Raw genomic sequence first — 25545 nt, 5'->3', positions numbered from 1 at the left:
GTCACTCTTTCTAACTTTTATTACCAGAACAACACTGGAGGAAAACAGAGACTCGAAATGTCAGCCTCTGTGAGGATACAATTAACCAAAGTTGTTTCAAGTGAGGTTTAGTATATTTTTGTAGTTGTGTTTAAGAGCAAGCTAGGAGGAATATTTTGACTAGAAATACTTCCCAGACTTGTCTTCCATTTTAAGAAAAATCCTTCCCAATTTTTCCTCCCTTGACACTTTTCTCCCCTTCTCTCCTTAAGGCATTGACTCCTTGCCTGGATGCAGTTTCATGCATGCCAGTCATCCTCGAACGCATGACGCAAATGGTCATTATTCAGGTGTGAGCCTTGACTGTGTATGCCCGTTTTGAAAATAAATGATTGTAATTGAAGCATTTTGGGGCATCCTGGGTCTGTGATTAGGCACATTAATCATTCTGGATGGTGATGCCAGCACCCTGATCAACCATGAGGCGTCACAGCCAAGCCTGATTCTGTCCTCACCTGCCATTCACACATACATATTTCCAGCAGGGGATAATGATCAGGAGCAGAAACTCTGTTCAATTGCCACGCTGACCCAAGTGCTGAGACAGAGTCAGCATCCCGACCACTGAAAATTAGCTTACAGAAAACAGCCAACCATTAGAGTTGAGACCTTCCTAGTCTTACAGCCCATCTGTTCGCTGAGCCATCAGTGCAGTGTTAGGTAAAACCTTCCTCACATGCCAAAAAAGTCCTAGGAGCAAATTCTGCCGAGTTGCCAATTTCAGTCGTGTGGAGGGCTCCAAGGGTGAGAGTCAGGCACCTCCCCACAGTGTAGTTGGTTTGATCCCAGGAAATGTTAAAGCACCAAGCACCACTTGACAACTGGTTTAAAGCAGCATTGTCAGAATTCAGCCATGGATAATTCATGGCCCAGACCACCTAAGAAATTAACAACAAATTCAGTTTTGGCCTGAGAGGAAAAATTGCAACTTTAGCCATATTAAAAACAAAATTGTAGCTATATTCCAAGTTTTATGCAATTACAGCATTTTAAAATAAAATCATTATGGGCATAGCGGTTTTGTTGCAACAGATATTTTTTCTTAATTTCACTAACTATCAGGTAGAGAGAAATTTCCCATAGTTTCTTCTGAATTGGCTGCAGTTTGTTTTCCTCTGTTGTTTTGCTTCTCCAGGATAGCATAGGCAGGGGGTGAGTGAACAATGTGTGACATTGCACTGTTGACTGGTTGGGGTGTATGGGTGTCCCGTCCCGTCCCCGTATTCCCGCCCCCCACCCCCCCTCTCTCTTGTCCTGTTCCTTTTTAAATGCTGTTCAATCTGTAATGTTTTCTAGTTCTGACAGAGTCCAAACACTCCAAATGTTAACTGTTTCTCACTTCAGAGATGCTGCTAGACCTGCTGAGTGTTTTCAGTACTTTTTGTTTTTCAAATTTCTAACAGCCGTATTTTGCTTTTTGTTCAAAAAATGAATCAATTCAATTTGGTCAAAGATCCAATCTGATATTTATGCAAAGCAAAAAAGCAATTCGAACTTGGCTGCAAATGGTCACATGACATTTCAGGTTTTTCTGATGACTTGTGATGACTTCTGTCCTGTGCTTTCTACGTTTAGGACTTTAACGTAGAACCTAACTCTCACAGTTAATGACCTCCAATCAAGGCCACCACTATTAGTAACAGTTGCTACACTGCCAAGTAATTAATTGCATGTGATGCACGTGAGACTTTTCGAAGATAACATGTTATACAAGTGCCATTTTTTTTCATATTGTGGTTTCTACCTAATTTTGTTCAGTGCCCAAATGGAAACTTAGACTGGTTACTTATATAAAAGCCAAAGATAATGTGAAAAACAGAAAAGAAAGGAAGGAATTATTGCAGTGCTACTGTGTGTTCCTAGCTGTGTCTTTATTGGTATACATGTTGATTATCTATGGCATAGCTCACATAGTCTGGGTTCTGGAACATATTTGTAATGTTTACCTGCTAACCTTGCTTGTTCCTTTTAGGGCCAGGGGTTAATTAGAGATTAACTGATCTTGATTAATTTCTCTAACTTGGTTGCTGCTTGATTCCTCCCCTTGGGAAGAGGTGATGTCATCTCAAGATTATAAAAACCATATGAAATGTGATGTATGCGCTGGACTCGACTTTTAAATATACACTAGTCATTCTCCCTGGTATTGCACATGGGGAGTTAAGACCAAGTCTGTTGTTCAGGTTTAGTGGACGGGATCATTGGACCATGACCTGCAGATGTAATTGAATGCCCATTTTGAAGTTTCTGTTCTCATTTTCGTATAATGCTTAAAGTTTCTATTATTATTTATAGTTAATTAGCAAACATTATGGCAATTTCGAAAGCAGAGTAGAGTTGGTTGAAGCATATGAGCATTTGTTTGCAATACAGATGAGACACTGGGAGATGAAAAACCGAGGCACTGCAGTGCTACTCACTGCCAGGAGGGTTTACATGGGCATTTGCCATTATAAATATGGACATAGGAATTTATAATGGATACATTGACAGGAAGTGCACTTAAATGTAAGATTTTTAATACATTATAGATATATTTACTTGTGCTTTTTCATGTGGATAATTGTGTTTGATTTTTTGACTTGGTTATTCATAAACAACAAAAGTATCTCAAATTTCACGGAACAGAAAGTCTTTTTCTATATTGAGGAAGCACTATACCAGATTTTGAGGATATAACTTCAACTGCTAAACTGCACTTAAATATAAAAAAGTATTAAATTGTTAATTTCATTTAAATGGGAATGAAGAAGTGCCAACAGCTAAATGAATGGAATTATGACATCTCCCTAATATATGTGATGTCAGCGCTTTAATTTCTACATACTCTTTAAATGTCAACGATTTTATAATCAGTGATATGGAAAGATGATCGAGTATATTGTAGAGCAATTCTGTTCCATTGAAACCACCTGTAATAGATGACTGTATCATCAGCATTTTCAGGAGTGTTCTCAACTACAGTCGTTTTCTCATTAGAATCTTTTGTTGTGTTCAGTTTCAGATCAAAACCTGAAGAGCAGCTTGGATGCTATGGAGCGGCAAATTCAGCGTCTAGAAAATGACATCAAGAAGTTTCCTGAAACAAAAGATGAACATGATAAGTTTGTGGAAAAAATGTCCATATCCTTTTTGAGGCATTATATGTTCTCAGGGTTATAACTTGAGAAGTATAATATTTATACACATTGGAATGCAGTCATACTGATCACCATTTGTGGTGATCAGTCATTTAGAATGATCAAAATCTACTTTACAAAACTACAACCCAAATGACAGTACAGTTACTACTATTGATAATACTACAGATTAGGACTATTTCTTTATGTGTATGTTATAAAAATTTATACTCTTTTAGCAAGATAAAACAAGAGTAACTGCAAACACTCCATAATAATTGTATACAATAAAATAAAAGCAGTTTTTTTTTATATTAGCGCAATTTTAATTCAGGTTCTGGGGGACTGCTGCAGGGTAGTGTCCTAGGCCCAACCATCTTCAGCTGCTTCATCAATGACCTTCCCTCCATCATAAGGTCAGAAATGGGGATGTTCGCTGATGACTGCACAGTGTTCAGTTCCATTCGCAACCCCTCAAATAATGAAGCAGTCCGAGCCCGCATGCAGCAAGACCTGGACAACATCCAGGCTTGGGCTCATAAGTGGCAAGTAACACATGTGGCTGCAGTGTGTACCATCCACAGGATGCACTGCAGCAACTCGCCAAGGCTTCTTCGACAGCACCTCCCAAACCCGCGACCTCTACCACCTAGAAGGACAAGAGCAGCAGGCACATGGGAACAACACCACCTGCACGTTCCCCTCCAAGTCACACACCATCCCGACTTGGAAATATATCGCCGTTCCTTCATTGTTGCTGGGTCAAAATCCTGGAACTCCCTTCCTAACAGCACTGTGGGAGAACCGTCACCACACGGACTGCAGCGGTTCAAGAAGGCGGCTCACCACCACCTTCTCGAGGGCAATTAGGGATGGGCAATAAATGCTGGCCTCGCCAGCGACGCCCACATCCCGTGAACGAATTTTAAAAAAACTGGGTCTATAAGTTGACTGTCAAGATAAGCAAGCCAGATTTAGCACCATGAATGTCAGGGGCTAACTTACAAACGCTGGTCTCTCAGAATCTGAATTAAATGGTGCCAATATAGAAACAGCTGCAGTGACATTTTTTTTAAAAAGGTGATCAAGGAACTTGCCCCTTCTCTTCCCCCCTCCTCCCCTCCCCCCCTACGATTTAGTGAGTAATTGCACAATCCAATATTTCTCAGCCTGACGTGAAGAAATTCCAAGTTTAATTCCTGGTCTGCTCTGGCTTAGTTGATTTCAGTTCATATAGCAGTTGACGCACACACTTGGCCTTGTGCAAGAGACAGGAACGTTTATTCAAGGCACCTGCTCCTGTTCACTGTCTAATAACCTTTGTTCACACTTGAATTTCAGAAGTGAACAAAATTAGGCTTGGCGGTGATGCTCCCCAGTCCGGTGACCCGGTGGCATTCAGTCTAGGTTCACTTGGGTAAAGGCCTAGAAGGCCATCTGCCTGTGGCATCATACGCTAGCAAGATTGGAGGGGTAAAAGCAGAAAAGTGGAAGGGGGTTGAAGAAAAACACAAGCAAAAGAATCAACTAAATACGAAAAAACTTTGAAATGAAACCCAACATCATTGAATGATAACCATTCAGACACTTAGTCCATAATCACAGCAAATTTTTTTAACCTGAGTGCTGCACTGTCAGAAGTGCCATCTTTCGGATGAGGTGTTAAACAGAGGCCCCGTTTGCTCCCTCAGGTGGATGTAAAATAGGTGGCGCTAGCTGGAGAAGAGCAGGGAAGTTTTCCCGGGGTCCTGGCCAATATTATCCCTCAACCAACATCACTAAAACAGATTATCTGGTCACTGTCTCATTGCTGTTTGTGGGACCTTGCTATGTGCAAATTGGCTGCCACATTACAATGTACCTCAATGGCTGTAAAGTGCTTTGGGACGTCCTGAGGTCATGAAAGGTTCAAGTTCTTTCTTTCTGACAGCTGCGTCCCAGTATCCCCAAAAAGACCGTTATCCCACCAGTAGCTGCAAAGAAGTTAGCGAACTTATCTTGTTCAGATTCCTTTGAAGGTGAGAGATTATTGTGATAGGATGAAAGAGAAAGGAAGAGCAAAGATATTTAAGAAATGTGTTCAAGTCGTCCCAATATAAATATACATCTGAAGTGAAGTCACACAGGTAAAGATTCTCTGAGCCATGCAGACCAGGAAGGGCCCAGATTCGATGCCCACTCTCTACTAATTTAGCTGATCTCACGATAGTAGGGGTGCTAAAGTTGGCTTCAGTGCCCCGGGTAAGCGAAAGGAAAATTGCCCATAGTTCCTGCTCCTGATCATTGCTGGAAATGCACATGTGCAGACAGGATTGGGCCCAGCTATGATATCCTCCACAGCCAGATAGCCAACCAGTGCTCAGTGTCAAGGCTCGTAGATGAATACTGGCCACTTGGGCTGAGAAACAGTGGGGGGAGAGGGGAGCACCCCATGTGGAGTCAATGCCATCAGTAGGAGAGGGAAGAAAATTGGAGAAGTTGGAGACAAAATAAAATATGTTGAAATGAAAAATCAGATGACATTTATTTGCTTGTTAGCACAAATGAAAATAGGGAAAGGTAGAACTCTTCAGTAACGAGAATTAACAAGTAGGCAAGGAGGATCTTGTGAAATGGTATTTATGTTTTTTTAAGTATATTCTGAATCGAGAGTCCTGGAATCATGTGATTTCACGCACTAAGAAAACCTGGGCTGCGCAAAAGTTATCCCTTACTTTCTATCCTTTATCTTAAAATAAATTTAATTTCAGAGTAGCTTTTGCTGACCTCTATGTGAACTTGAAGGCAGCATTTTAATAAATTGGCACAAGCTGAGAGTTGAACCATGACAATAAATGTGAGAACATGAACTCAACTGCAGCACGTACCATGTGCTGAAAATCAATTTAAATGATTATGACTGGAGAGCCTTTTATCACAATTTTCACGTACTAAAATCCCAATAAGTCCTCAGGACAGCATGTGCATTATTGTGCAGCAGCATTCAGTCTCTCGTACCAACAGCTCAGCTTTGTATTTTAATCATTTCTGGTAGAATTGTTTGGTTTTTGATGGCACAAAGATGATATTGTTATAGAATTGCATGGAGAGTGATCTGAACATGTACTGGAACAGCTTCACTGTTTCAGAAAATATACAAGAGATGTCAGAGCATAAATCATTCTCAGCAAAGAGAGCAGCAGGATACATTGCAGTGTGAATTTCATAATTAAAGCTACCATTCCCCCGCATCCCCAGAAATAGAGGTTATCCAGCATTTTAGACATATATTCCTTTGGTGAGTGAAATAAGAATATCACGATATGTCACCCGAAGGCATGTCACAGAATAAAATGGACTGTTCTCCTTAGACAAATTACAGCACAGAAATGGTGAAACTCAGTTACTATATGCAACCGACACAATTAATCCAATTATTGATTGGACCCCATATTTAACAGAAACAAATTTATTGCTCTCTTTATTGCAGGTCTTTTTCTTTAATGAATTAGATCATTTCAGGATAATTCTGTCTTCCTCACTTGAAAGTTATGAACAGTCATTTGTCTTTCTCAAGATGAGCATGAAATACTGTACTCTGTGATGCTACAGGACAATGTTTTGTTTAAATGGACCTTTTTATTTATGAATGTACGTTTTAATTATCAGTTTTATTTTTACTAGCTAATAAATCAACCAATTTATGCATACATTTTGGAATTTAGATAGTTACATTATTTACCCCAGAGTTTGTTGCCTTTTGCCTCCTCGTACAATTAATTCTCGTATTTAGTTTTCTTCAGTCAGAAGAGAGGTTGTATAATGAAATAAACATCAGAATATACTTGTATGCACCTTTTATCCTGCAGTGATCTAATTCCTTAAAGAAAAATACCTGCAATAAAGAGAGCAATAAATTTACATTCTCCTTCAGCATTCATTGTTCACAGTTCTCGAGCCTAGCTTCCAGTACTACAAAAATATTTTTTCGACTATTGTCAAAGATCGGGAACCAGATCGTTGTTGATTGGGAAAGCTTTATTTTTTTAAGCTAAGTTTTTTAAATTTTTTTTTGATTATGGGTAAAGCTTTTCATCATGGTTTAACTGTAATACAGAAATAGTGATCTTCTTGAAAAACTCAAGCTTCTAATTGAAGCTACCAGCAGTAAGGCGAAATTGATAGCTTATTCAGGTGGACTTTTTTTCTATTGGTTTTGAAATGGATGAAGGACAGAACAAAATATTTCTCTGATTCAACTACGGATTCCTGGACTAGTCACTGCTTTAGGCATTTATGTTGGATAGTACTTTATCACCATTATTAAGGAAAACCAGGAAACTGTCTACTCAGATGCAGCAAAGGAGATCAGCTTCAATCAATTTGTTGGTTTTAACGTTGTACTGAAGGTGTAAATTATTCATTCAACCTACGAGACAAAGCTTGAAACTTCTAGAATAGGAATGGAGTTCAAGCTTTAATTTTATTTTCTGTACCCAATTAATATAATATTAGAGGCTACTTGTGTTTTTACAGCAGTACATTCAAACAAATGTTCCATTTCTACTGTGTAGTAAGGTCATTTTGAAATGCAGAACACCTGTTCCTTTACCCCCTTGGAGCTCAGCAGCTGTCTTGGTCATATGTGGAGCAAAAAAGTTGTTGGTTGGAGATTATTTCAGGCAGCCTGTTCTTAGTAAGACTGTAATGTTGTACCTGCATGGAGGTACTTGATAAAGTAGTTTTTCTCTTTTCTTTCTTATCATCTACATTTGCATATATGTTATATTAAAAACCATGCTCAGTTTCATCAGAACAGAGGCCTTTACAACTTTCCCTTGTTATAGAAAGTGTTTGGTTTTAAAAATCTGAGAAATTAAATAAAACATTGGATCAGTGTTTGAGACTTTTCAACATCCTATTGTTCTGTCGGTACAGACATAATTAGATTATCAGTGCAAGATAAAAGATGATTTAAAACAAGTTGTGATTTGATATGATTTTATCCTCACCAGCCGGTTAATTTATCAGGTTTTGTCTATTTTGTAGCAGTTTTGCACAAATGTGTTCATGATGTGTGAGCCTGACACTAGCTAATATTTTGACAGGAAACTCAAATTTAGTTTTATCTGGCATTATTAACTGGCTCTGCAGTAAGGTTCAGTAGCTTGCTCATATTGTATGCCTTACATGTCATTAGTTTTTGCTGTGCCTGAATAGGTTCTCCGACGACAAACTTAGTTGTATATTTATGCCAACAGTTTATGGTATCCTTTCTGTATGTCATACATAGAGAAACAATTATCAGATACTGCTTCTCACCTGATACATGCCAGAGGAAGGATGTTTCATGGCTGAGTATTTTTCAACCTGCCCGAGTTTCCATATTTTCAAAGTTGGGTATTGTGGATGTAAAATGTGCGTCTTTGCTCATACATATCTGGAATACGACCTAAATCTAGTAAATATCAGTTGGTTTATTTGCACATCACAAATAATTGATGTTGCAAATTATTTGATTATTTGTACCCCAATCAGTCCATTAAAAGAATTAAAATAAAAAATTTTAAAACTCCAGACTCTGGAAATACGAGATAAAAACAGAAAACACTGGAAATACACAGCAGGTCAGTTAGTACCTGTAGAGAAAAGACAAGTTATGATGTTTTGAGCATATACCCTTCAACAAAACTGATGAAAAGAATACATGTAAAACATCATAACCTGTCTTTTCTCATTACCATTGCTGACCTGCTGTTACCTTTTCCATTTCATTAAAAGAGAAAAATTGTTTGTGATGTACACTGATAAGCTAATTGAGATTTACTAGGATGCAGCTTGTTATTAGGCTTGGCTGAAAAGTTATTGTTTTAAAAAAATTATCTTTGTACTTCCACTCATCAAGGTTAGGCACAATGATGGAGGGTTTAACATATTCTAATTGACACATACATGACACTGTTGAGCACTCAGAATTATGTTAGAAATGCATGGCTGTCTGGATCTTGATCTTTAGGCAGGAGCATTTGGATGTCTGGCTGGATCCAACATGTTCTAGACAGCATATACAGATGTTTCAGATAGTATTTAAGCAAGCAAAGAATTATAACTAAATCTTTGGAAAGCCTATTTGTTTTGCATAACAATGTTAATGCAGTAAATTTTGTTCCCACGCCATTTAAAATGAACTTTTCACACATAGCAATTTACTTCACAATTTACGTTTTATGATGTGTATTTTTTGAGGTTCCCCTCTGTACTCAGCCCCCTAACTATTTTATATATAGGCATACTTCTACCACAATAGGCTTTTTATATCTTGCCCAACCACTGGCCTCTCCTTTTCCACATTCCTAATTTTCCTTCCCTGCCTCTAGGTCTCCACCTCATTGCTTTTGCTGTTTATTTCTCTTCTCCTACCAGCCCATCGTATCACAGCCTCTTCTCCCTCATGGGTATGAGGTCTGATGCTGAATACATTGCTTACATTGGTGCTTCAAATGGCTGTTCTGTTATTTGCACCTGGTTTCTTTGGATATAAACCTGTTGTCCTTTTCCTCCCCACCACCTCCATGCTGAAAACAGGCAAGCTGCTGGGTCCTGGGTCCCAAGACTGTGGCAATACAGCTAGTAAGTTGTTTACTGAAGGTGTTTTTATATTGGTAATGTGCTGTTGGCAACAGGAGTCCTGTACTGCTGCAGAAAACACCTGACAATGCAGGCACTGTCTCTCCGGCTTTCGTGACCCAGCTTTTCGTGAGAGAGAAAGAAAGATTTGAATTTATGTAGCACTTTATTACATCTCTGAAGCACCCCCAAAGCATTTCACTTGCAATGGATCCCAAGAGCGGCTGTTTGATTTGGTGGAAAACATGAGCCCCAAAGGCACTGGCAGTACATTAGTAAATTTAAAAAACACAAGAGTGGCGCTCAGAGTTTGGACGTCTCCAATTCAGCAGCATTCTCCATACTCGCTTAGCGTCAATACAAAAATGCTTTTAAAGGTATGTAAAAGTAGCCTTGGGTGGTTCGCCTTCAGATTATTTTTTCCTTTGCATTTTATGTTTTTTGTCTGAAAGTTCTTTTCCTCTCTCCAGGATAGCACTTGACAATAATTCCCCTAATTCCCCAAACTCCCTTGGAAAAATAGCTGCACAGTCCAGATTGGAAACCATCCATGCAGGCACAATCCTCTGTCACTCTACTTTGTAACGCAGCTGAATTGGGGCACTATCCTGCCTCATAGCCTGAATACTTCAATCAGTATTTGTTCAGTGTTTGCACTTACTGCTAATTTTTATCCTGAATTTGTTCTTAACAAGTGTTGCCTGTGCAATGAAATCGTTAATATCAGATTTAAAGCGAAATCTAAGATTAGATTAATTACTTTTGGAACACCTGCCCCATATTTTCTAACTGTGTTTTGTCAGAAGTACGGTATATTTCTGTTTAATCTATATATCGAACAACCTACATTTTCTTTATCTGAATTTAAAAGCTGCCTTAAAATAAACTGTAGATTCACTCCACTACCTTTTCTCTTCCAAGAATCCAACTCCCTCTTTTCTCCTTAATAACCTCTGCTGTGACTGCTGTTGCATTTCACAGCTTCCTAAGTAGCCTGGAAAGACTTATTATCCTGAAAACATGTCTAAATTATTTACAAAATCCTCCTCTGCTTTCTTCTTTCTGTGCTTGTTGTTGCATTTTGGTTAGTGAACAATTTCCACCAAATCTTTTCTTTGATTTTGATAGCAATTTTTATTTGTTCCATTTTGTTGTTTGTTCCCTGTGCAACTATGTTGTGCCTCCGAAACGTAAAATTCTCTCACTATGCCATTTCCTGCTCATTCAGGTACTTTCCTAGGTTTGCCTGTCCATAATTTCCTTAATTTTTAATTTAGTAATGTTTTAAAATCACTTCACTATTCCTGGACGGTTAAATATCCCAACCAATGTTTTCTCGATGAAAAAGTTAACTCCATTCCTATTTTGAGTCCATTGGTAAGAATGTAATGATCCAAGCTGATTTTGCATTCTTTACAGCTCCTGGTTCTAATGATTTAGTCTGTAACTCACACAAGGTCATTGTTTCTGTCTTCCTGTTAAATTTGTGAATGTTTATTTTTTTATGCTCATGAACTTCTCCCATTAATTTCAAGCTTAAATGTTGAATCAATTTTTACCATTGTCATTGATTGATGTCTTTACCACATTCCTTGATTATCAAACCACAAACATAGCTTTCATTCTCTATTCTTGCATTGATATCTAGTTGTAGTATTCTAGTCAGTTTCCTAGCCCTTCTAAGAATCTCATTAAATTGCTCAGAGAACAGATTATTTTTCTTCATTCCTAACAAGGTATATTGGGACCCACTACAACAATAATGAGCCACTGTATACCCATTGTAGGGATTAAACGATTTCCTGTTGCCACTTGATTATCTTAGCGCATCCCCACAATTGACCTTAACACCATTTTTTTGTCCCAGAGTTGGTCATGCAGTTTTGCTTCATTCTGGAATTTATTTTAGGTTTCATGAATTTCTGATCAGTTGACTTGAAACATTCTTAGATCCTTGTATGGTCCAGTTTATTTTCTCCAATATGGACTGCCTATAATTTATATGTATATATCTCTATAATATTGCATTATTTATTACAGTATATTGTCTTGAGTATAGCATGCACTTCTTGTAGGTATAATACTTAATTCCTGTAATACTTTCCTGTCATTCCTATTTCCATCACACCTACTTTTCACACTTTTCTGTCACAATTAAACTTAACTACATTAATTTACTCCCCTATAATTGAGTTTTCCAAGCTTGGTTTCTGTGGCAGGTGACCTTGTTGTATTTGTACCTCTCAGACCTCCCAGCTCCACCTGCTAAAGCTGTAAAATTGGGGCAGGCATCAGTGGGAAGGGGCAATTAGCATCCTGGCTGTTACCAGGAACCAGCTTGAAGTTCTTTAAGCACTGCACTTTTAAATTCCTTATTGCAATTTTAAAAGCACTTCAAGAACTTGAAGCCAGTTCCTGTTGGCCAAGAAGGTTTCCTGATTGTGATCTGCAGAGCTTTTTATTATTTAATGACAGTGTATTTTAAATAAGAGTTGTGTCTAGCTCACTGGGAAGGGAACCTGTGTTATTTAAAATACATACTCAGCAATATCGATTTTAACTCATATTGCTTTCCCTAAGTCATTGCTGGGAGAAACCCTTTTTATACTTTTGGGAGTGACTGGAATTAATTCGCCTTTGCCTCTTCTCTCCTGTACTCCTGCTCATGCTCTCACCCCACCCCCACTTTCACGTATCCCAAGCGCTCCCTTCTATTGTTTCTCACCACTCCCTCCTGCCACCTCTCATAACTCTCGCAACCCCCCTCAACAAACACCCATGCATTTCCCCTACCCCCTACTTTCTGTTGCCAAATTGCTGAAGGAAACTTACCTTGTCATGCTTTTATCAATGGTGTCCCATAACTCCTCTCCCACTGTTCCCACCCTTCCAGTATTTCACTTCCAGTAATCCCCCAACAAGCAACCCTCTTCCCCCCACTCCCAGTGCTCTCACACTTGAAGTCCACCCTCCGACCACTGATTTGCAGTTTCCATGCAAATATGTGCATAATCATATCAGTCAAACCAGAAAATGTCACTAACATTCTTCTAATACTCTGAATAAGTCAGATTGTAGTTTTATTAAATCATTGTAAATCAGTGACCCTGATAATATATTGTATGTTATATTTAATAAAACAGTGTATCCTCTGACTTACCATGAGCAATACCACGGGAGACCTACCACTAGTGGAAGCATAGAATGATTACAGCACAGAAGGAGGCCATTCTGCCCATCGAGCCCAGGCCGGCTCTTTGCAAGAGCAATCCAGCTAGTCCCATTCCCCTGCTCTTTCCCCGTAGCCCTGCAAATTTTTGGCCTTCAAGTATTTATCCAATTCCTTTTTGAGAACCATGATTGAGACTGCTTCCACCACCCTTTCAGGCTGTGCATTCCAGATTATAGCTACTCACTGCGTAAAAAAGTTTATCCTCATGTCGCCTTTGGTTCTTTTGCCAATCATCTTAAAACTGTCCTCTCTGGTTCTCGACCCTTCCGCCAATGGGAACAGTTTCTCTTTAACCAAACCCTTCATGATTTTGAACACTTCTATCAAATCTCCTCTCAACCTTTTCTGCTCTAAGGAGGACAACCCCAGCTTCTCCAGTTTACCCATGTAAGTGAAGTCCCTCATCCCTGGAACCATTCTAGTAAATCTTTTCTGCACCCTCTCTAAGGCCTTCACATCCTTCCTAAAGTGCGGTGCCCAGAATTGGATACAGTACTCCAGCTGTGGCCGAACCAATGTTTTATAAAGGTTCAACATAACTTCCTTGCTTTTGTACGCTATGACTATTTATAAAGCCTAGGATCCTGTATGCTTTTTTAACTGCTTCCTCAACCTGTCCTGCCACCTTCAAAGATTTGTTCACATAAAACCCTAGGTCTCTCTGTTCCTGCACCTCTTTTAGAATTGTACCATTTAGTTTATATTGCCACTCCTCATTCGTCCTGCCAAAATGTTTCACTTCACACTTCCCTGCCTTAAATTTCATATGCCATGTATCCGTCCATTCCACCAGTCTGTCCTCTTGAAGTCTATTACTATCCTCCTCACTGTTTACTACAGTTCTAAGTTTTGTGTCATCTGCAAATTTTAAAGTTGTGCCCTGTACACCCAAGTCCAAATCATTAATATATTTCAAAAAAAGCAGTGGTCCTAGTACCGACCCCTGGGGAACACCACTGTATACCTTTTTCCAGTCCAATACAAAACCATTCACCACTACTGTCTGTTTCCTGTCACTGAGCCAGTTTCATATCCATACTGCCAAGGGCTTCAATTTTCCTAACAAGCCTATTATGTGGCACTTTATCAAGCGTCTTTTGAAAGTCCATATACACCACATCAACCGCATTGCCCTCATCAACCCTCTCTGTTACCTCATCAAAAAAACTCAATTAAGTTAGTTGAACATGATTTGCCTTTAACATATCCTTGATGGCTTTCCTTTATTAATCCACACTTGTCCAAGTGACTATTAATTTTGTCCAGGATTATTGTTTCTAAAAGCTTCCCCACCACTAAGGTTAAACTGACTGGCCTGTAGTTGCCGGGTTTATCCTTAGACCCTTTTTTGAACAAGGGTGTAACATTTGCAATTCTCCAGTCCTCTGGCACCACCTTCATATCTAAGGAGGATTAGAAGCTTCTGGCCAGCACCTCTGCAATATCCACCCTTACTTCCCTCAGCAACCTAGGCTGCATCCCATCCAGTCCGGGTGACTTATCTATTTTTAAGTATAGCCAGCCTTCTAGTACCTCCTCTTCATCAATTTTTAGTCCATCCAGTATCTCAACTACCTCCTCTTTTACTGTGACTTTGGTAGCATCTTCTTCCTCGGTAAATGTTAATTGTAGCCATATGATTTATATCAATTAGTGTTAATTGTATTCAGGTGGTGCATATCAATTGGGAACACTATTGTATCCATTTATATGATAGCTTATCAAGGGGGTGCACAGTGGGTAATGTGGCTCTCTGTGAATAAAGGCTTGAAAGCAACTGAAGACCAGGCTCTAGTATTCCATCCTTCACCACTTGGCTATCCAATTTATTACAGTAAAGACAGATGCGAAGTACTCATTTAGTACCTCAGCCATCCCCTCTTCCTCCATGCGTAGATCTCTTTTTTGGTCCTTCATCAGCCCCACCCCTCCTCTTACTACCTGTTTACTATTTATATGCCTATAGAAGACTTTTGGATTCCCTTTTATGTTAGCCACCAGTCTATTTTCATACTCTCTCTTTGCCCCTCTTATTTCCTTTTTCACTTCTCCTCTGTACTTTCTGTATTCAGCCTGGTTCTCACTTCTATTATCAACCTGACATCTGTCATACGCCCCCTTTTTCTGCTTCATGTTCGGAGGTGCTGTCTTTTGGATGAGACATTAAACTGAATGCAAAAGATCCCATGGCACTGTTCAAAGAGAAGGGGATTTCTCCCAGTGTCTTGGCCAACATTTCTCCCTTAACCAACACCTCTTAAGCAGATTATCTGGTCATTTGCCTCATTTCTGTTTGTGCCACCTTGCTATGCACAGGTTGGCTGATGAATTTGCCTAAATTACAACAGTAACTACATTTCAGAAGTACTTTTTCATTGGCTATGAGGTGCTTTGGGATATCCTGAGAACTTGAAAGTGGTGCAATCTCAATTCAAGTTCTTAATAAATGGTATAATGAAGATAAATCCAGATTACTACTACAAAGTAAATTGCAAGCAGGGAACAAAGGTCCAAACTAATGGTGAATAATGATCAGGCATGGTTAAATGAGCACTGGCAGTCATCCAGTGCCTCATTCAAGGGGTCAATCATCCTCTGTGAGCCAAGGTAGTGGGCATTTTGACAGGCTAGTCTACCATGTTGCGGGGGAAGGGCCACGATAGTATCAATATTCACATATATACGCTTTCCAGTGGGGGCAACTTTATAGTGATAAGTGGCAATGACCCATTTTACAGTCCTTTAAGACCATTTGTTGTGCCGATATCACTGCCCTAGATGCACTAACTAGGCCAGGGTTCCGAGCTAATTCAGCACAAAACAGCACTGGAACCTGGGAGTTTATGGCTCAGTACCACATAACAGATGACGTTTACCCACAGAGCCATTGGGGAACCCAGGTAATGATTTTTATTCTGTGTAGCTTTTTTTTAACCATTTGTGATGCTTTCATTGCACACAAATCTGCTATAAATGGTTTCCAGTCCAAATAAAAATGCTATTTAGGGAATCTAATTGGACGAACCACTTGGATTTCCACTAAATCACTACAATAAATGTTGCATAGAATTGCCATCTGTTTGATGCTTTTCACCTTTTAATCCTTTAGGGAGATATCAACCCTTGCCATTACTTTTCAGAGTTATGTAAAAGGTGCACAACATCCAGATCAACACTTTGATATATTTAGAATGTTTTTCTTCTTTAAAAAATATAAATAACCGACATTGCAGGAAAAATATAATTAAACCACAAATTTTAAATCCTATGATGATGTAAAAATCATCACTGTGAGATTAACTAATTGACAGTACATATCTGTGCAGTGCTCTAATATTTAGTGTTCAATGAAGAAATATAACATGAAGTATAGTTGCTTAGCTATTACGCTACGCTTCAAATATATTAGATTTTGGGCATAAAATGTGTGTGTAGCAGGAGAATTGAGGGTCAAAGAAACTCATCTGAAACAAAGTTACATTGCTTTTAATATCTCTGTTGTCAGATGATTTTTTTTCTGGCAGTATTGTAAATGACTGAAAATAGTGAGGGCTAGAGCGGATACTGGGGTTGAATTTCACAATCTTGCATCATTGCATGGTGCATCTAACTCCCGCGAATTTACTATAGTGGGAAATCTTCAATCCCATATTTACCATTTGTACAGTATTTTTAAGCCCATTTTGCAGTAAACATGGTTAACTTATAAATTGATTAAAATTCATTTTAAACCTTTTTTATATCCCTTGTGTTAATAGAATGAAAAATTGCATTTTTTTTTTAAGTTTGCTTCACATTTTTTCCATTATAAATCTTAGTGTCAATTTTCCACTACTGGTAACCAGAAATAGTACTACCATTAGTGTTAACTTGATTCATTAATAATGAGGAATTACTTTTGGGACCTAAGGTTTGAGAGGGGAAGAAGGATTATACTTGTAGAAAGCTACCACCTGATTATATTAAGAGTGTGATTTTCTGTCTATTAATAGTCAATGAGCAGAAAATAAATCCACATATATTTGTAAAAATTTTGCATATGATGCACACTTCCTGTCCACATGCCTTATTTCCTGTGTCACAATTTTGAGTCACATTTGCAGTGGAAAACCCTTTAGGAACAATGCCAACATTTATCATGGAAAAAACCCTTTGGCACACATCAACATTTCATTTCAACGGTTGTTGATGAATCCGTTGAATGGTTTTTGGAAACATTTTTGTCCACCAGTTTTTTTTTTAGTTACTAAAATTTATAATGTCCAAAATAAGGTTCTAAACAAAAGTTTAAAAATTACCTATTTCAAAATAGCATGATTAAATTTATCCATTGAATTATATTTTGTGTCTTTTTATGATTCCATTAAAGATTTTATTTCAAGGCCTGAGCTTGTTTCAAAAGCCTGGTTTTGAATGAATGTTTCGACCTCTCAATAGTTGGAGAAAGCTTCCAATTATACCTGTGCATTCTAAGCATGTTTGCAGAGTTTCTCGCCATGCAACCTGTCCATCAGCAGAGTCGAACTATTTTTTTTAAAAATGTGTGCCCTCATCCTGTGAGGAGTCAAGATTTTCTTTACGTTTTCCAAAAGGCTTCGAGAGAAACTGGAGATTGAATTCTTGAGTTTTATTTCAAGCAAATGGTGACAATTTATTAACAAAAGCCATTTTCTATCATGAACTGCTCATACAACACCAGTGATGGGCAGAACCTATGATTGTTGTTTCTCAGTTGATTGGTTAGAAAAGAGAACAGAATGTTTATCAAGAGCATACAATTTTTAAGTAACTCACTTCCTTCTTTGGGTTTTATATTCAGTTTTAAAAATATCTCTACTCAACTGCTTTTGAGGCTTAATTTTTTTTCATATAAAAACTTGTGAGCTGCATGAACTTGAACTTTTGAATGTTTTATGAGGTCATTTTTGTTTGATTATGGAAATGCACGTGTATTAAAGACTGTATAGCTCAGCAAATATATTTCTAACAGTGCATTAAGGATATATTTTCCTTGTGCAGGAAGGGAACAGATAGTGGGAAATTGTACACCTCTAGCCCATGACTTTCCATTAATTTTAAGAAACAGAAAATTATCATGAAATGGTTTAAGGCAGGAACCGGCTGATGGTGCTGGGAGGTAACTAAGGATATGAAAGGGGATTCGGGCTGGTTTGGGAAGAAGACTGACACGCAGGAATATAGTGGGGGGTTGGAACATAATTGTTTGAAAGGCGCAGCAATCAGTTTAGGTCCCATTTTCCTGGCCCCCACTCGAGTGGTACGCTGTACAGGTAGTATGTGTGTATATTTTCACCTTCCAGCAACCTACAATTTTGTCCACTGATAATTTCTATAAAAAAACTATATTGTTGGAGAAAACTGCACTTTCTAAATCTTCTGGACCCAAAAAATAGTAGGTTAGTTATCCAGCTCTTGTTTGGCATGGGCTCTTTTGCACGTGTGACTCAACTGACTGTCTCATAGGAACAGTTGTAAACAATTTTACAACACCAAGTTATAGTCCAGCAATTTTATTTTAAATTCACAAGCTTTCGGAGATTTTCTCCTTCCTCAGGTAAATGTTTCAAGATCTCCTTGAAGCCTACGCATTTATACATATTGAATAATACATGGTGTTTACAGACTGCCTCTGCAACTGCCCGTTGCCAAGGCAATCACCGTGTGATTTCATAGGAACAGGAGTAGGGTATTCAACTCCTCTGTTCCACCATTCAATTAAATCATGATTGATCTGTGTCTCAACTCCATTTACCCGCCGTTGCTCCATATCCCTTGATACCCTTACCGAACAAAAATCTATCAACCTCAGTCTTGAAAATTTTAATTGACCCGGCATCTGCATCCTTTTGAGGGGGAGAGTTTCAGATTTCTATTACCTTTTGTGTGAAAAAGTGATTCCTGACCTCACTCCTAAATGGCCTAGCTCTAATTTTAATATTTTGTCTCAGTTACATCTTCCCCTAGTCAATATGACTGACAGTGGATCTCTGCTTACAAACCGGCCTGAGATGAGTTTATAATTTGAATAAGCAGATTTTCCTCGTTTGAATTATTATGTCTCGGAAGTTGACTGGCACCATTAAAATCACAAATTTCAAATGATGGGACACTACAGCTTTCAGCTCTGTCCCTCTTAATTTAGAGAAAAACTGTATGCAATGAGTAGCGATAAGTTCCCAGCCTATAAATATTTGATTTACTTGTAATACCTCGACACCATTGTTTTTTTGATGTTTGTTTTTCCATCTAACTAGAATCTTGCTTAATTACCCTCAAAGGATCGTAACTTCCAATCTCATTATTCTTGGGATCCTTTGGCTGACATTTACAAAGTTAATCATGATATGCACATTGCATATTAATCTATAATTTAAATAATAATTACAATTGTTGTGGGCCTTCCAATGTTATTCTAATTAGGAATTTAAATGTTAATTATTTAAATTGGGGGAGAAAAAAGATGAAAACACAATTATTGGTCCTTTCAACCTTTTGCGTACCTAATGCCATTAACAATGTAGTTATAACAGAAAGAGATTAGCTTCTACTGAGTCAGTTGCATTTTTAAATAATGTTTGATAATTTCAAATTCTGCTGTTCGCAGTTTTTTTGGCAAAACCAAAGTCATCCTTTCATCTCCTGCCAGAAACTGCCCCTATCCCATCCCCTTCCTGGATACCCCGCAAGCTAAAATTGTCCTTCCACCTCGCTATCCTTGACCCTGAACTGAGCTTCAATCCACGTCTCTCTGACATATTTCCTGTTTTTTTTTCTCCTACATCACCCACCACCCTATCGCTGAATCCTCATCCATACCTTTATCATCTCCAGTCTCAATTTTTCCATCGATCCTCCTGAGTGGCACTATGTATAAATTTCAACTTATCTAAACCTCTGCTTCCTGTTTTCTGTTCCACTTACCCATCATCCATGTCCTTATTGACCTCTATTAGCTCTGTATATCTCAACACATAAACTTCAACATTCTTGTCTATAATTCCCTCTACTGCTTTACTGCGTCCTACTCCTGCCCTGTTCTGGGCCTGCATCTCTGTATTTCCAACTCGTATCTATGATACATCTCTCTTTACCTCCTCCTGCTCCTCCCCCCGCCCCCCAGCCTGCTATACTATCGATGGAAGAGCCTTCAGGCATCTACCCTCTGAAACTCTTTCCCTAAACATAAGTCCCTTGAGACTTCTCTTCCCACCTTCAAAAGCCTCCTTAAAACTTAGCTCTTCATAAGCGCTTTCAATCGCCACCTTGAATGTTCATCCCTGCTCAGATCTGACCCCTAGCAATGAAGTGCTTAGTGAAATTTTCTTATGTTAGATTGCCATGCAAATCTAAGTTGTTCTGTTGTTTACAATTGTTTATGTGCTCATTAGAATGGAGGCAAAATTATTATACAAAAACTTGACTTCATTTGACAGACAATCTAGGCTGCGGTTAGATACAAATACTTGTATGACGGTAGTATATCTATAATATGATGCACAACTAGGAGACCCATGTGTTACAAATTTTAGGTCTGCTCTAGATATTCTCTCGCGTTCAGTGTAAAAGGGGTCTCCCATAAATGGATCCCATGTTCTTTACAATTAAGAGTTTATCTTTGCTGCCCAATACCTAATCTTAGTGTTATCCAGGAGGCTTTTAACAGTGAAAACCCCTGTGTACAAGCTGGATATCATTATCTCACACCTGTCTCCACATGCACTTCTCCAATCTTCCAAAAGGTGGACTGATTAACATTTGAGGTAAAGTCAAATGTGAATCAGCAGACTGGTTTATTTTAGAATTGTTATGCGAACAAACATTGTAACAATTAGAGCAAATCTTTTGGTATCATTCATTGTAAAAAAGAAAATAATAAATATGCATGCTGTGTCCACACATGATTTCTCTAACCAAGGCTTCCTCTGAGTCAGGTCAGCTCTATCTCAAGATGAGAGAGCTTTCTCTCGCTAGGTCCGGTGCCTTTCCAATGCCATATGTTTCCCTGTTCTTTTTTCTCTAGCTGGGCAAGAAGCCAGTAGTTTGACCTCTGACCCTCTCCCTGTTCAGAGGTTGGCCAGTAGGACTGCCACTGGGTGCGGGCTTTAAAAACTATTTCCTACTGTTAGCAAATTAATAGGACATTACAATCCCTAATATGTGAATGTTTGTTGGGATTTTTTTTTTATGAACCTCTATTTCTCAAGCAATCTGAATAGATGTTTCATCTGAATTCTAATCTGCATTTCCAGCATGTGTCTCTCCTGTGAATGTTACCTCTTGAAAGCAAACTTTAACTTGAGTAACACATTAATACAGATCATACCAAGATCCCTTAACAGTGAAGTAGTCAGAATCTTGAAACATGACACCAATTTTGCTGCCAAATATGCATCACCGTGCATTGCATTCTCCCCAGCCAGGAGAGAGCTTTGTACATAACTGTTTGCAAGTAAGTTTTAATGTTACGCTCGGAGTGTCCACTTCCTCCTCACAGTAAGAAGATTCCAAAGCATATTTTAAAAGCCTTCAGAAGATACGTGCTGCAGTTATACATCAATGCAAAGCCTAAATGATATGGGACTCACCATTAGGGTGACCTCAGTTCTAGTATGTTTAAGAGTCAGTCTCATCCTGACTCCCAAGTTGTACTACCACTTTTACATTGATGTGCATTTAAAAACCACATTTCATGTTGCAAAATTAATAATTTAACAGTAGCCTAGGAGACTGAGTTTGAATTAAGTACATTCCTCATACCAAACTTATATTGGATACAAACTTATGGGCTGTTTCTGCGCCTAAGTACCAACTGCAGAATGCCTTTCTATGTTTCCATAAAATTTGAAATCCATTCCTGTGTATCCCTTTTAGTCACAACTATTTAATATATGCAGTGTTTTTTAATAATTACCACAGCAGGATAGAACACTATGCTTTGACATGAGACTGGGATTGAAACGAAGGTAATGAAAAGTTTCAGCTTGCCTCAATGGTAGCACTCTCACCTCTGGCTCAGCGGGTCATGGTTTTAAGTTCCACTCCAGGACTTGATCGCATAATCTAGGTTGACACTTCAGTGCAGTATTGGGGGACTGCTGCATTGTCGGAGATGCCATCTGACGGATGAGATGTTAAACCGAGGTACCATCTGTGTGTTAAGACAGAAGCACTATTCGAAGAAGAGGTGAGGAATTCTCCCAGTGTCCTAGCCAATATTCGTCCCTCAATTAATGCAGCAAAAACAGATTTGTCTTATTTGTTGTTTGTAGGATCTCATTGTATGCAAATTGGTTATCACATTTGCCTAGATAGCAACAATGAGTACACTTCAAAAGTAATTCATTGCCCGTAAAGTGCCTTGGGATGTCCTGAGAATGTGAAAGGCACTATACAAATGCAAGTTCTTTCTTTTCATGTCTTAGCCCTGTTCCCAGTGGATGCAGATCCTACAGTACAGCACTACTGTTTTTAAATAGTATTTGACAGTGGGCACTAAATTGACTGACACTTGGAGAGGGTAGTTGCTAATGTGTGTGTACCATTAAATCTACAATTTGACCATTGCCCTCCACATTGTTCACAAACCATCACATGAAGTATACCGGTAAAGAAATTCTGAGCTTATGGAAAATTTTTACATAGTATTACTTGGAAGTTATGTAGTGATTTTTCATTAATGATTAATATTCCTACAATCATAGAAATTTACTGTACAGAAGGAGGCCTTAAGGGGCTTGATCGGGTGGATGCGGTAAGGATGTTCCCAAGGATGGGTGAAACTAGAACTAGGGGGCATAATCTTAGAATAAGGTGCTGCTCTTTCAAAACTGAGATGAGGAGAAACTTCTTCACTCAGAGGGTGGTGGGTCTGTGGAATTTGCTGCACCAGGAAGCTGTGGAAGCTACATCATTAAATAAATTTAAAACAGAAATAGACAGTTTCCTAGAAGTAAAGGGAATTAGGGGTTACGGGGAGTGGGCAGGAAATTGGACATGAATTTAGATTTGAGGTTAGGATCAGATCAGCCATGATCTTATTGAATGGCGGGGCAGGCTCGAGGGGCCGATTGGCCTACTCCTGCTCCTATTTCTTATGTTCTTATCTTCTTATGTTGTCTGTGCCAGTTCTTTGCTAGACCAGTCTAAAACTAATCCCACTGCCCCGTACTCTCCAACCCAAAGCTCCACCATACTTTCACCCTCCACAAGTGGACTCCCTGCTTCATCCCTGAGCAGTCCGTCCCTTTTTGATTTTTTTTTTACATACTTATAAAAGGAAACAGCATGGTTATTATTATCTGATAGCCTTTAGAATATTCCTTTTAGTCCTTCTAATATCAGAACAATCTTCCTAATCATTCCAGGTAATAAAGCCTTTATCTGCATACCCAAGATTTCAGCGCTTTAGGGGAGGAGCATGCTGTGAATTTGAATAAATCATGTGATTGCATGGGGCAAATGGACCTGGTGTGTGCTGAGTTAATTGAACTTTGGCAAAGTGATGGACGGATTGCTTGAGTCTCACTTTCCCTAGCTAATATTTATTCTCCCTAGCTCACTGTCCCTGGGCTAGGGAGAAGAAATATTACCTAGGGCACCTGCTCCTGGTTCCCATCCAGTGACCCTTGCTAGAAAATGCACATGTAGAAGTTGAATGAAGGTAGAACCAGCTCAGCTGTGATGCTGCCACATGATGTGAACCTTGAATGTTATGCACCTAAGCTCTGCTAGCACCTGTGGAACTGTACCCCAGCATGAGTCGCAGCCATCAGAAGAAGGTGATGAGTGAGAAAATTAGGGGTAAAAGTGTTGAAGTGGAAAGAATAGACTTTTAACATGTTGATGTTTTAATGTACTTTAGATAAAATTATCCACTTGATTAGTCATGTTTGATGTGCTGAATATTGAAATCATGAATAATTGAAGTTGGCATGGTGTTTTAAGCAGGACTCTGTATTTTTGTTGTACTTCGATCGTTAACATTTTCTATAAGTTGAATAAATGTGAATGATTTGATCTGTTTAAATTAAATGTTGTAAATACATGAATTCAGGAGAAAGTTCCTTACCCAGAGAGTGGTTAGAATGTGGAACTTGCTACCACAAGGAGTAGTTGAGGTGAATAGCATTTAAGGGGAAGCTAGATAAACACATGAGGGAGAAAGGATTAGGAAGTTATGTTGATAGGATTAGATGAAGAGGAGTGGGAGGCGGCTCGTGTGGAGCATAAACACTGGCATCGACCAGTTTCGCCGAACGGCCTGTTTCTGTGCTGTAATTCTGTGTTACATTTCACATTGAAAGGTACACCTTTCCACCTGTAAATTTTAAATTTTAAATATTTTGTAATCTTTCATAATTATAATATCTTAAGTGTCAGTTTGGCTCAGACTCTGAAGGTTGTATGTTCAAGTCCAAATCTAAGTGACATTTCAGTGTAATATTGAGTGAGTGCTGCATTGTCAGAGCTGCCGTCTTTCAAATGTAAAGTTAAACCAAGACTCATCTTTCAGCTCAGGGAGATGTAAAAGATCGCCATGGCACTATTTGAATGAGAGCAGGGAGTTCTTCTGGTGTCCTCGGCAGAATTCCTCCCTCAACCAGCACCACTAAAACCATTCATTGGTTTGTGGGATCCAGTTGTGTGCAAATTGGCTACTGTGTTTGCCTATGTAACAACAATGACTCACTTGAATAGTAATCCACTGGCTGTGAAGCACTTTGGGATGTCCTGAGCATGTGAAAAGGCATTATAAAATTGCAAGTTTCTACTAAATTGGACTGTGTTGACAAGAAATTGGAATTCAGTTATTTTCAAAGTGAAGTACTGACAATGTATTTTATAAATACAGATCTGTGTGTAGACATTCTGTTGCTCAAACATTGCACAATATAACCGTAAAATATTTTAATTACACTGTAATTGGAGCAATTTTCCATTTTATGTCAAAATAATGTTTATGTAATAAGTACTGTAGTCTCAAATGACACTCTAATTTTACTTCCCAATGGCAAAGTGACTCTCTTATAATGTGTACTAGGCTTTTAATTCCCACATAATTTTGCTTTAGATCTGTAAAATAATTCCCTGATTATACCCTCTTGTGAACCTTGTGACAGTAATATTCTGCAATGAGAAACATCAGAGTACTTCTTCACTGACTTTGGTGTAATTTCAGCTCTGTTAACTGTCAGCAGTGTTTTCATTTAATTGTGATGATGTGAGCAAGATGATGTAACTTAATTTTGTAGTTCAAGTGAGATTGAGAAACCAACTGAACTTGGCTCTCCTGATTTTTGAATTTATTTGAATCAGGTCAAGTTGGTTTCCAGAAGGAATTTTGATAAGGTTCTGTACAATACATTATTAGCAAAAATGAGAGTGCGCAGAATTGGAGGTAACCTTGTGACATGCGTTGGTAATTGGTTGGGAGATAGGAGACAGAGAGTATCATTCTCTGAGTGGCAGGATGCGACAAGTGGTTTTCTCAAGGAATCGACGCGGATGAAGGAATGTAAAGTTGTATAT

The 25545-nt window shown here is 38.7% G+C and overlaps 1 protein-coding gene across 5 annotated transcripts in view; it reads left to right on the top strand.

Moving 5' to 3' along the window:
• Positions 1 to 25545, top strand: part of diaph2 (diaphanous-related formin 2) — a 705669-nt gene that overhangs the window by 535882 nt on the left and 144242 nt on the right. For all 5 annotated transcript variants that reach the window (XM_067996883.1, XM_067996882.1, XM_067996884.1 and 2 more), the window contains one exon: positions 3038 to 3163. In XM_067996883.1, coding sequence (XP_067852984.1) covers positions 3038 to 3163 — 126 coding nt within the window. The remainder of the gene's footprint in view (positions 1 to 3037; positions 3164 to 25545) is intronic.

This window comes from Heptranchias perlo, chromosome 15 (genome assembly GCF_035084215.1).
Source record: "Heptranchias perlo isolate sHepPer1 chromosome 15, sHepPer1.hap1, whole genome shotgun sequence".
NCBI classification, from domain to species: domain Eukaryota; kingdom Metazoa; phylum Chordata; class Chondrichthyes; order Hexanchiformes; family Hexanchidae; genus Heptranchias; species Heptranchias perlo.
The sequence above is the reverse complement of the archived record's forward strand: the minus strand, read 5'-3'. Positions and strand labels throughout refer to the sequence as shown.